This window comes from Bombina bombina, chromosome 4, assembly GCF_027579735.1.
Source record: "Bombina bombina isolate aBomBom1 chromosome 4, aBomBom1.pri, whole genome shotgun sequence".
NCBI lineage: Eukaryota > Metazoa > Chordata > Amphibia > Anura > Bombinatoridae > Bombina > Bombina bombina.
Genome location: NC_069502.1, coordinates 526,497,426 through 526,510,694, shown reverse-complemented (window position 1 = coordinate 526,510,694; position 13,269 = coordinate 526,497,426). Strand labels below are relative to the sequence as shown.

The 13,269-nt window shown below is 33.8% G+C and overlaps 1 protein-coding gene across 4 annotated transcripts in view; it reads left to right on the top strand.

Moving 5' to 3' along the window:
* Nucleotides 1-13,269, top strand: part of COL12A1 (collagen type XII alpha 1 chain) — a 252,433-nt gene that overhangs the window by 167,307 nt on the left and 71,857 nt on the right. For all 4 annotated transcript variants that reach the window (XM_053710444.1, XM_053710443.1, XM_053710446.1 and 1 more), the window contains 4 exons: nt 3,184-3,222; nt 3,328-3,466; nt 4,553-4,695; nt 7,572-7,681. In XM_053710444.1, coding sequence (XP_053566419.1) covers nt 3,184-3,222; nt 3,328-3,466; nt 4,553-4,695; nt 7,572-7,681 — 431 coding nt within the window. The remainder of the gene's footprint in view (nt 1-3,183; nt 3,223-3,327; nt 3,467-4,552; nt 4,696-7,571; nt 7,682-13,269) is intronic.

The window sequence follows — 13,269 nt, the reverse complement described above, 5'->3', positions numbered from 1 at the left end:
CAATAACAGTTTTGAGCAGTCCGATGCAGAGAGAGCCACTCTGTGGCCCTCTCTGCATCGGCCATTGATCGCAGTATTCGTTGGTGGGTGGGAGCTTACCAAGGGAGGCGGGTGGGCGGCGATCAATGGAGGAGGGGGGCAGGATCGCGTGTGGGGTGCGTGCCAGAATGCGCGCGCACGGGAGCGTGCGCGCACGCGTGCACGAGGGTGGGTGCGCGCGTGTGCGGGTGGGAACCCTACACTATGGAACAAATATAAGGAGGAGATATAAGTGGGAGAGACTCAGTGGGATGAATAAATAAAATTAGTAATCTGGGAGAGGGTTGGGGGTTGGGGGTTGTGGGGGGGCAGCTACACTACAGAAAATAGTTTTTTTTTTTAAATAAAAATAAACCAAAACGTTTTTAATTTGAAACTGGGTACTGGCAGACAGCTGCCAGTACCCAATATGGCGCTCAATAAGGCAGGGGGGGGGGGGTTAGAGAGCTGTTTGGGGGGGGGATCAGGGAGGTTGGGGGCTAAGGGGGATCCTACATAGCAGCATATGTAAATATGCTCAAAAAAATAAAAATAAAAATAAAAGATAGCTTTTATTTTAGTACTGGCAGACTTTCTGCCAGTACTTAAGATGGCGGAGACAATTGTGGGTTTGGGGATGGAAGAGAGCTGTTTGGGAGGGATCAGGGGGTGTGATGTGTCAGGTGGGAGGCTGATCTCTACACTAAAGCTAAAATTAACCCTGCAAACTCCCTACAAGCTACCTAATTAACCCCTTCACTGCTAGCCATAATACTCGTGTGATGCGCAGCGGCATTTAGCGGCCTTCTAATTACCAAAAAGCAACGCCAAAGCCATATATGTCTGCTATTTCTGAACAAAGGGGATCCCAGAGAAGCATTTACAACCATTTGTGCCATAATTGCACAAGCTGTTTGTAAATAATTTCAGTGAGAAACCTAAAATTGTGAAAAATTTAATTTTTTTTTTTAATTTGATCGCATTTGGCGGTGAAATGGTGGCATGAAATATACCAAAATTGGCCTAGATCAATACTTGGGGTTGTCTACTACACTACACTAAAGCTAAAATTATCCCTAAAAGTTCCCTACATGCTCCATAATTAACCCCTTCACTGCTGGCCATAATACACGTGTAGTGCGCAGTGGCATTTAGCAGCCTTCTAATTACTAAAAAGCAACACCAAAGCCATATATGTCTGCTATTTCTGAACAAAGGGGATCCCAGAGAAGAATTTACAACCATTTGTGCCATAATTGCAGAAGCTGTTTGTAAATAATTTCAGTGAGAAACCAAAAGTTTGTGAAAAAATTAGTAAAAAAGTGAACAATTTTTTGTATTTAATCGCATTTGGCAGTGAAATGGTGGCATGAAATATACCAAAATGGGCCTAGATGAATACTTTGGGATGTCTACTAAAAACAAATATATACATGTCAATGGATATTCAGAGATTCCTGAAAGATATTAGTGTTCTAATGTAACTAGCGCTAATTTTGAAAAATAATGGTTTGGAAATAGCAAAGTGCTACTTGTACTTATTGCCCTATAACTTACAAAAAAAGCAAAGAACATGTAAACATTGGGTATTTCTAAACTCAGGACAAAATTTAGAAACTATTTAGCACGGGTGTTTTTTGGTGGTTGTAGATGTGTAACAGATTTTGGGGGTCAAAGTTAGAAAAAGTGTGTTTTTTTCATTTTTTTCCTCATATTTTATAATTTTTTTATAGTAAATTATAAGATATGATGAAAATAATGGTATCTTTAGAAAGTCCATTTAATGGCGAGAAAAACGGTATATAATATGTGTGGGTACAGTAAATGAGTAAGAGGAAAATTACAGCTAAACACAAACACCGCAGAAATGTAAAAATAGCCTTGGTCCCAAACGGACAGAAAATGGAAAAGTGCTGTGGTCATTAAGGGGTTAAATATGAACATTACATTAATATGTTTTCACATGTTTTCAACTACTTGACTGCACGGGGCTCCAGTGCACTTATATATGTCTATATATGTATACATGTGTATTTATGTGTTTAAATGTGTATATTTGTCTGTAAATACATATATACACCTATAAATACATACATATGTACACATATAAACATATATATATATAGCCATATATAGACATGTATATGTATGTATCTCTATGTTAAAGCCCTTTGCAGGCCTTTTTTTCTAGCAGCTGAAACCTCATATCTTTGAGCCCTTATAGCTTTTTTGTGCAATAATTTTTAAATATTTTTATTAGACAGTGTTAGTATAAGTGTTACTGTACTTTTTAATGTACTTTTGATGCGTTTTGTGACAGTTAACTAGAGCTCTGAGGACGTGATAATCATTCTAGCATAAATCACGATTTATATTCAACCTGTAATACGAGCGGTAAACCCAACGCTCGCAATCCCCTGTGATAACAGTTACGCGTGAGCAAAAAGGGGTTTAATGCGCCACTAATAATCTGGCCTTAAGTGTTTCAATATGACATGCAGTACAAACATTAAGCAGATTGTTTATCAAAATTATTACAGTTATCTTGCCAAGCAGGATGTATTTTATTTTCTAAAGCTTACACTGCAAATAGTTTTGAATACAGTTGGGAATAGCCTCCTGATAAGGCTCAAGGTCTTTGAATTAATATTTTATGTACAAGTAAAAAGGGTCAGTTTGACCAGCATATTAAAATAGGGTGAAAAGAAAGAAGTTCTCTAATGAAAGCATGTAAGTGGAAGTTAAACTTCTCTTATTTCCAGGAATTGTAAATGTTTTCCGATCATCTTATCAGGCAAAATGTCAAATGTTATTGTCTTATAAATCAAGGTATTAATATTAATAGCAGGCACCAACTGTGTACTTGCGTAGAGCTATTTTTTCCATTAATAAAACTTTCTAAATAAAATTGTAGCAAGCTGATTGTGTGTAAAGGTATTAAAGGTTAATAGAGTTACTTCAATAATATGAATATAGTTTTAGCAGGATAGAAATGGATTAACAGTATAAAATATGTCATCTAAAATGCAGTCTGAAAGAGATGCTGATATTGTTTTAAACTGTTGAATAAAAGAATTGATGTAGACAATTGAATACTATACAAAATGAATGTATGGAAGTAACTATTTTATTAAATTGTTCTTATTGTATTTTTTTGTCTTTTAGCTTGTCCATTAATATATTTAGAAGGATACACTTCGCCAGGTAAGATTTCACCTACCCATGCTGCAGTTAAAGGAAATTGCCCTTACTTTGTAATCCATTTTCTATAAAAAAAAATTTTTTTTACATTTCTTTTGGTATTTGAAGGTTTCAGAATGCTGGAGGCTTATAACCTCACGGAGAAGACATTTGCCTCTGTGCAAGGAGTATCTCTTCAACCGGGTTCATTTAACAGCTTCCCCGCATACAATCTGCACAAAGATGCCTTCCTTTCTATGCCAACCTCGTAAGTGATTGAAACCTGGCTTTGAGTTTGGAATTAGACTTGCAACAATTAAATCAGATATTCTGTACATCCCTATGTTGTTTTAACTATACAATAATATCTATATCTTTAGGCATGGTATACACATCTTATATGGATGATTACATAAAGTGCCTGCCAAAATTAAAGGGACACTAAACCTAATTTTTTTCTTTCGTGATTCAGATAGAGCATGGCATTTTAAGCAACTTTCTAATTTACTCCTATTATCAAATTTTCTTCATTCTCTTGGTATTTTTATTTGAAATGCAAGAATGTAAGTTTAGATGCCGGCCCATTTTTTGTAAACAACCTGGGTTGTTCTTTCTGATTGGTGGATACATTTATCCACCAATAAAAAAGTGCTGTCCAGAGTACTGAAATAAAAAAAAAAGTTTAGATGCCTTCTTTTTGCAAATAAAGATAGCAAGAGAACGAAGAACAATTGATAATAGGAGTAAATTAGAAAGTTGCTTAAAATAGCATGCTCTATCTGAATCATGAAAGAAAAAAATTGGGTTCAGTGTCCCTTTAAAGGGACAGTATACACTCATTTTCATATAACTGCATGTAATAGACACTACTATAAAGAATAAGATGCACAGATACTGATATAAAAATCCAGTATAAAACTGTTTAAAACTTACTTAGAAGCTCTCAGTTTGGCTCTGTTGAAAAGGCAGCTGGAAAGCCCACTGCAAGTGGCAAATTAGACACTCCCCCCCTCCCCCTTCTTTTGCATATGAAAAGACCATTTACACAAACAGCAGCAAGCTGGAGAAGGTAGCTAACAGTATTCACATAAAACTTTGGGGCTTGGTTAGGAGTCTGAAAATCAGAGCAATGTTATTTAAAAATAAGCAAAACTATACATTTATTTTTTTAAAAAACTTTATGGGCTATATAAATAGATCATCTACAAAACATTTATGCAAAGAAAAAATGAGTGTATAATGTCCCTTTAAGTACATGCTATCAAATATCATGTATACTTGGAAACTAGATCGGTATTAACTAGGTACATTTTATTTCAGAATTAATGCTTTTTTTATTTATTTAATTCTTCAGAGAACTGCACCCTGATGGTTTACCACATTCCTATACTATAATATTGTTATTCCGCCTTCTTCCGGAAACCCCCAATGAGCCATTTTCTATATGGCAGATAACAGACAAAGGATACAAGCCACAAACAGGAGTGACTCTTGATGGTAAGTGTTGAACTTTAATATATGACATTGGTATTAGTTTGTACTTCCTACAAATGCTATTAATGGGAATTAAGTTAATGCTGGAAATATTAACCATAGTGAAAAGCTCTGTTAAAGTGATTGTGACTGCTCATACAGGACTTCATAAAGCACAAAACTGGCCTCTTAGCTTTTGTTTTCAAACTATTTATTTAAAGATGTTTTAGTGATTTATAGCTTTACTATTGTAAATGGGAAAGGTCACAGCCACTTTCTTCTGTGAGATATTAAAGGGACATGAAAGCAAATTTTTTTTCTTTCGTGATTTAGAAAGAGCATGTCATTTTAAACAACTTTCTAATTTACTTCTATTATCTAATTTGCTTCATTCTCTTGATATCACTTGCTGAAAAGCATATCTATATATGCTCAGTAGCTGCTGATTGGTTGCTGCACCTAGAGGCCTTGTGCGATTGGCTCACATATGTGCATTGCAATTTCTTCAACAAAGGATATCTAAAGAATTGAGCAAATTAGATAATAGAAGTAAATTGGAAAGTTGTTTAAAAGTGCATGCCCTATCTGAATCATGAAAGTTTAATTTTGACTAGACTGTCCCTTTAATATCATGTAATGTTAATTTCGATAATACAAGCGCAAAAATGCTTACAGTATACTTGTGGTATCAATTTCACTTGAGCTAAATTAAAGGGACATTACAGCCAAAACTTAAATCCATATTGATCCATTTTTCTTTTGAATACAAGTATTTTTGTAATATATATGTATGAGCAAAAATGCTTCTCATAAAAGTTATAGCTGTTTCACAAGTGTATTTAAAGGGACAGTCTAGGCCAAAATAAACTTTCATGATTCAGACAGAGCATGTAATTTTAAACAATTTTCCAATTTACTTTTATCACCAATTTTGCTTTGTTCTCTTGGTATTCTTAGTTGAAAGCTTAACCTAGGAGGTTCATATGCTAATTTCTTAGACCTTGAAGGCCACCTCTTTTCAGAATGCAATTTAACAGTTTTTCACCACTAGAGGGTGTTAGTTCACGTATTTCATATAGATAACACTGTGCTTGTGCACGTGAAGTTATCTGGGAGCAGGCACTGATTGGCTAAACTGCAAGTCTGTCAAAAGAACTGAAATAAAGGGGCAGTTTGCAGAGGCTTAGATACAAGATAATCACAGAGGTAAAAAGTATATTAATATAACTGTTGGTTATACAAAACTGGGGAATGGGTAATAAAGGGATTATCTATCTTTTAAAACAATAAAAATTCTGGTGTAGACTGTCCCTTTAAGCATACACCGTGCACCAGCATTTTAAACACAGCACTTGTTCAGAGAGCCTAAGATGCTTGTACCATCTGGTAATGACGCAATTTGTTAATTGTTGACTTGACACAAGCTGCACAAAATGTTATCCCTCAAACAGTGATAACTTTTACTAGAAGCATTTTTGCTAATACAAGTATATTGCAAATATGTTTCTATTCAAAGATGTAATTCATCTATGTGCATTTACATTTTGACCGGAATATCCCTTTAATGCTAGAAATTAGCGCTCTACTTGTAATCTAGGTTTGAGTATTTCAACAAGAGTTTAAATCGATATGGAAGTGAAAAAAAGAAAATGCTCTAATATGTTAGAGCATTTTATTATTGTGCTGTTGCTTGTGTATAACTATGTGTTTAACCTATGCAAAGGGATTAAACACATAGTTAAAGTCAGCTCCAGTACAGCAATGCATTACTGGCTGAGCTAGCTAAACATATCTGGTGAGCCAATGACAAAGAAACAAGAATGTGTAGCCAGTAGTGTAGGATATGGTTATATTTATTTTCAACAAAGGATAGTAAAAAAGTACATTTAAATAACAGTAGTTAATTTAAAACTTACAATTAACAAGCTCTGTCTGAATCACGCAAGTTTAATTTTGACTTTCATAGTTCTTTAATGAAAGCTTTTGTGTATGGCTTATACGGAAATAATAAGAAAATGATGCATAGATAAACATATATAGGAAAACATGAGATACATATACATACACTGGTCTCACTCTTAAGTTACAAAGTCATGTTTACATACTTTACATATAATATCTGCACCACTAGTTTATACATAGGGCCGATTTATCATGTGTCTGATGGACATGATACGCTGTCGGCATTTATCATTACACAAGCAGTTCTGGTAAACTACACACATAGAAATAAAGTCCTTTCATTCCCAGGCAATTTTGGAGCACAGAATAAGAAAACACCTGCGCCTCTATACCACACACCACTATAAATATACTTTAAACATAAAAAAAATCAAAATTACTTTAAATTGTACAGTAAAGTCAAAATTAAACGTACATGATTTGGATAGTGCATAACATTTTAAACAGCTTTATATTGTATTTATATTATGCAATTTCGCTTGGTTCTTATGTTATCCTAGGTGATCTCAGGAGCGTGCACGTATCTTTTTAGCCACCTGGCAGTAGATTTTGGAATAATGTTTATAACAATGTTTTACATAGTTGCAAAGACTGCTGTCAGAGAATATTTAATACACATACACACTTATAAGCTATCAGCCTACCTAGTTTTATTCTTCAATAAAGGATACCAAAAGAACAAAGCAACTGTTTTAATAAAAGCAAAAAGGGAAAGTTGTTTAAAATTGCATGCTGTATGTGAATCATTAGTATTTCATTTCTACTTAACTGCTAATTTAAAAAAGCTATTTTAGGCACATAGGTGTTTAGGTTCTATGGTATAACTGAGAACAATGTATAATGTGCAATATAGAATATATGATATATATAGATATATAATATCCATTTGTATATCTTCCAACTGATCTTAATATAAATCTGATCCACATTTGTTGTAGGATCTAAGAAAACATTATCCTTCTTCAATAAGGGAGGAAATGGAGAAACTCAGACAGTTACATTCGATGGGGAAGAAATAAAGAAACTCTTTTATGGGAGCTTCCACAAGGTAAATTTTCAAATAAATTCATATGAATTAATAAAAACCATAGTAAAAATTGTCATAACCTTTTCTGTATTCATTTTTTTTTTAAACTTCAGCATAGACGCTATGAAGTTGGTCACAATCCTGTAGAAAAATGTATCTAATGATTATCAACAGAAACTACTACTAAAATCTATTGAGGTTTTAGTAGATAAATTAGTTAAGTTTTTCTTAAGGATTTGTGTGAATAACCCCTATGTTAGTAATTTTGCATATTTTTGAAACAATTTTAAAAACAAACACAATATTTTAATATTTAAAACAAACACACCACAAACTTTAACAAACATTTTTTTTTTTACCAAACTGTGGCAAACTAACCTACACTCTGCATAGAATGCACTCTGTCATAATCCTCTAATGCAGTAGTTATAAGACGCCACATTCCGGCCCCTTGACTGTATCTTTGACAAGCCAAATCTATTCAAACCATTTTTGAAGGTGAAATTGGGTACTACCTTATATGTGCAATTTTATTTCTCTTATGTTGTGCCTAATCACAATACAAGCAATGTGTGACATCTATATGACACACACACACATATAATAAATATATATATATATATATATATATATATATATCACTTCCTTTTCTCCTTCCTACCTTTCCTTTGTGCTCTCTCTTTCCTCTTTATTGTCTCTCCCTTCACTGCCTCTCTCTCCCCCCATCCTGATGTCTCTCTCTGTTTCCTCCAGATGCGTACTTATAGAGATGTTTGGTTTGATTAGTAAATAAGATCATTTATATTTGGTGGTCTTGTACTATATTAACAGGTTTGTTTATGCATGCAACGCAAAACTGATTTCTATGTTGTTAACTTTTATTTCAATATTTCAAAATGCATTGATTTGTTTATATTATAATCTACAAGACATCTGTCAGATGATGGAAATGCATCTACCGTTTTACATAGTTATTTTCATTTTGTTTCATTTTGTTTTTTACTCTTGGACTGTCTACTGAGGATTAATGAAATTTACTATTAAGCAAAAAAACAGCTGTACTGAACCTAAATCTGTGGTGGTCTAAGTTTGGTTTGGCTTTTAGCCTTATAGCTGTCTTTTACAAACAACTCTTAAAGGGACTTTATACACAAATTTTCATATAACCGCATGTAATAGACACTACTATAAAGAAGAATATGCACAGATACTGATCTAAAAATCCAGTTTTAAAAAAACCATTTAAAAACTTTCTTAAAATCTCCCAGTTTAGCAATGTGGATGAGGTTAGGCTGGGACACCCACTGAAAGGGACAGGGAAAACAAGAAGAGCAGTAACTCCCCCCACTCCTCTGCATATGAAAAGACACATTACATAACCAGAAGTCTCTATATATCAGTATACATCTAAAACCTTGGGGCTTGGTTAGGAGTCTGAAAATCAGCACAATGTTATTTAAAAATAAGCAAAACTATACATTTTTAGAAAAACACTCCCGGATGGGCTATATAAATGGAACACCTACAAAACATTTATGCAAAGAAAAATCTAGTGTACAATGTTCCTTTAAGTGTCTTTGACATTTGACACTTTTTTAAATGTATTGTTTTACAGCAGTAAAATTTCCCTGGTATCAAAAATTCCTTTTTTATAGTTTGCCAAAAAAATGTCTTGTTTTGCTTGAATTATCTGAACAGCATTTACAGGTTTTGCTTCTAGAAGTAGGAGTTAACTATTGCTGTTACCTAAAATCCATATAGCTCTAATAGAGCAAAGGCAATTGTGATAGGAGATAATGTGGCAAGAACAACCACTAGTTTGGTGGATATAGGATTAAAGGGACAGTCTAGACAAACATTTTATGATTCAGATAGTGCAAGTAATTTTAAACAACTTTCCAATGTACTTTTATCATCAAATTTTTTTTGTTCTCTTGGTATTCTTTGTTGAAAGCTAAACCTCAGTAGGCTCATATGCTAATTTGTAAGCACCTGAAGGCCGCCTCTTATCTGCATGCATTTTAAAAATGTTCATAGCTAGATGGCGTTCGTTCATGTTTGTCATATAGATAACATTGTGCTCACGCCCGTGTAGTTACTTATGAGAGGGCAATAATTGGCTAAAATGCAAGTCTGTCAAAATAACTGAAATAAGAGGGCAGTCTGCAGAGGCTTAGCTGCAAGGTAATCACAGAGGTAAAAAGTATAGTAATATAACCGTGTTGGTTATGCATAACTGGGGAATGGGTAATAAAGGGATTATCTATCATTTTAACAATAAAAATTCTGGAGTAGACTGGCCCTTTATGGGATTCCTACTGTATAACAATATAAAAGGCAACATTTGTCAACCTTTGGATCTGTCATTTATTCAAGGTCATTTTTAGTCAGTTGTACAATATTGACAATATTTACAAATAAACTATACATTTAAATCCATGTCATGGTAATAGTAATTTTTAAAATATTTTTCTTAAATATGTTTTTGAATGAAGTTTTTCAGGTACACTGATTTTTGCTAAGGCTTAGAATAGAAAGGTTTATTACAAGTGGTAACTTTAATGTATAACAGTAACAGGGGGGAAAAAATCAGATTTTCTTCTCAGAACATGCTTCAGTTTTTATCTAATGTCTCTTATTAAAGCTAAACTAGGGTTTTTGGTATATTACGTTTTCAATTCGTTTCAGCCAAGTCAGCTGTTGTGATGTGTTTTGTTTGTTGTGAGAGTTAAAGTGAATGTAAATTTTGATGCTAAAGTGCTCGGTTTTTAAAAATTTGATTAAAAACAGGGGCACTTTAAAGGGATAGTCTAGTCAAAATTAAACTTCCATGATTATGATAGATCATGCAATTTTAAGCAACTTTCTAATTTACTCCTATTATCAATTTTTCTTCGTTCTCTTGGTATCTTTATTTTAAAATGCTGGAAAGTAAGCATAGGAGCCTGCCCATTTTTGGTTCAGCACCCGGGTAGCGCTTACTGATTGGATAGCTAAATTTAGACACCAATCAGCAAGCGCTACTCAGGTGATAAACCAAAAATGGGCCGGCTTCTAAACTTACATTCTAGATTTTTAAAATAAAGATACCAAGAGAAGGAAGAAAAATTGATAGTAGGAGTAAATTAGAAAGTTGCTTAAAATTGCATGCTCTATCTGAATAATGAAAATTTAATTTTGACTATACTATCCCTTTAATTCATCAAAATTTACATTTCACTCCTGTTGTGAAATAAAACTTACCCTTTAAACTTGACAGCTGCTTCAGCTTCCTCCGGTCGTCGCAAGCCATTTCTGATGTCAGAAATAATGGATGGGTCATCCTCCAATCACGGCTTCCCGCCCCCCAAGGGGGAATCAGTGTCTGATTCAATGCCGTGATTGGAGGAAGCCAGATTCCTCATTTTAGATACAGGAAGAGGCTTTGCGATGGGTGGAGGAAGCAGGATCTGCTGTCAAGATTAAAAGGTAATTTTTTTTTCACAACGAGTGAAATGTAAATTTTGATGAATTGAAGTGCCCCTGTTTTTAGTTGAATTTTTAAAAACCGGGCACTTTAGCATCAAAATTTAAGGTAAGTTTTTTTTCACAATGAGTGAAATGTAAATTTTGATGAATTCAAGTGCCCCTGTTTTTAGTTGACATTTTAAAAAACGTGCACTTTAGCATCAAAATTTACATTCACTTTAAAGAAAACTGTACACTTTGCATATTAGTGAATATATGTTTTTTGTCCAATTAGTACATTCACAGTTCCTTGTGTAGATAAATATCTCTGGGTGTTTATATTGGAAAACACCACTCAGGTCTGCAGTAGGACATGAGTTTTGGTTACTATAACAAATATGTAAAACATCAAAAACTTAATTTGTTTTTTATTTATGTATAATACCCATATTTCTCTGAGCTCTGAGCTTAACTGGAAAGTAACATGAATGGATAGCCAAAACAAAAACAATCATTCATTTAAAATAAAGTTGTGAAATTTTACCTAAGAATGTTTAATTCATTTTGCTTGAGAGACTTTATAAAGTTATGCAGCTGGCTTTTAAAGGCACATGAAACCCAAAAGTTTTCTTTCATGATTCAGATGGATCATACATTTTTAGATTTCCTTCATTCTCTTTGTATCTTTGTTGAAGCAGCAGTAATGCACTACTGGGAGCGTGCTAAAAGCCAATGGCAACAAGCATATGCTGTATGTGCAGACACAAATGAACAGCTTCTGAGCTACCTAAGTATACTTTCAACAAAGGATACAAAGAGAACAAAACAAATGAGATAATATAAATAAATTGGAGGTTTTTTTAAATTGCACAATCTGAATCATGAAAGAAAAAAAATGGGTTTCATGTCCCTTTAAGGTGAATTTTCTGAGAATGTTTAAAGGGACATTAAACACTTAAATAAATCATTGCTTGAACGATGTACTCAGAGCAAAGTTTAGCCGGAGAATAATTTGTACATGTATTTTTGTAAAATTATATTAGTTGTCTAACCCCTTAATGACCACAGCACTTTTCCATTTAAAAATTTTTTTTTATAAAATATGAGGAAAAAATCGAAAAAACACACACTTTTTCTAATTTTGACCCCCAAAATCTGTTACACATCTACAACCACCAAAAAACACCCATGCTAAATAGTTTCTAAATTTTGTCCTGAGTTTAGTAATACCCAATGTTTACATGTTCTTTTGCTATTTTTGCAAGTTATAGGGCAATAAATACAAGTAGCACTTTGCTATTTCCAAACCACTTTTTTTGAAAATTAGCGCTAGTTACATTGGGACACTGATATCTTTCAGGAATCCCTGAATATCCCTTGACATGAATATATTTTTTTAGTAGAAATCCCAAAGTATTGATCTAGGCCCATTTTGGTATATTTCATGCCACCATTTCACCGCCAAATGCGATTAAAAAAAAAAAAAATGTAAAATGTTTCACAATTTTTGGTGTCTCACTGAAATTATTTACAAACAGCAAATGCAATCAAATAAAAACAATCGTTCACTTTTTCACAAATTTTTTCACAAACTTTAGGTTTCTCACTGAAATTATTTACAAACAGCTTGTGCAATTATGGCATAAATGGTTGTAAATGCTTCTCTGGGATCCCCTTTGGCTTTGGTGTTGCTTTTTGGTAATTAGAAGGCTGCTAAATGCCACTGTGCACAGCACGTGTATTATGCCCAGCAGTGAAGGGATTAATTAGGGAGCATGTAGGGATATTTTTTGGGGGTAATTTTAGCTTTAGTGTAGTGTAGTAGACAACCCAAAGTATTGATCTAGGCCCATTTTGGTATATTTCATGCCACAATTTCACCGCCAAATGCGATTAAATTAAAAAAAACGTAAAATGTTTCACAATTTTTGGTGTCTCACTGAAATTATTTACAAACAGCTTGTGCAATTATGGCACAAATGGTTGTAAATGCTTCTCTGGGATCCCCTTTGTTCAGAAATAGCAGACATATATGGCTTTGGCGTTGCTTTTTGGTAATTAGAAGGCTGCTAAATGCCACCGCGCATCACACATGTATTATGTCTAGCAGTGAAGGGGTTAATTAGGTAGCTTGTAGGGAACTTGCAGGGTTAATTTTAGCT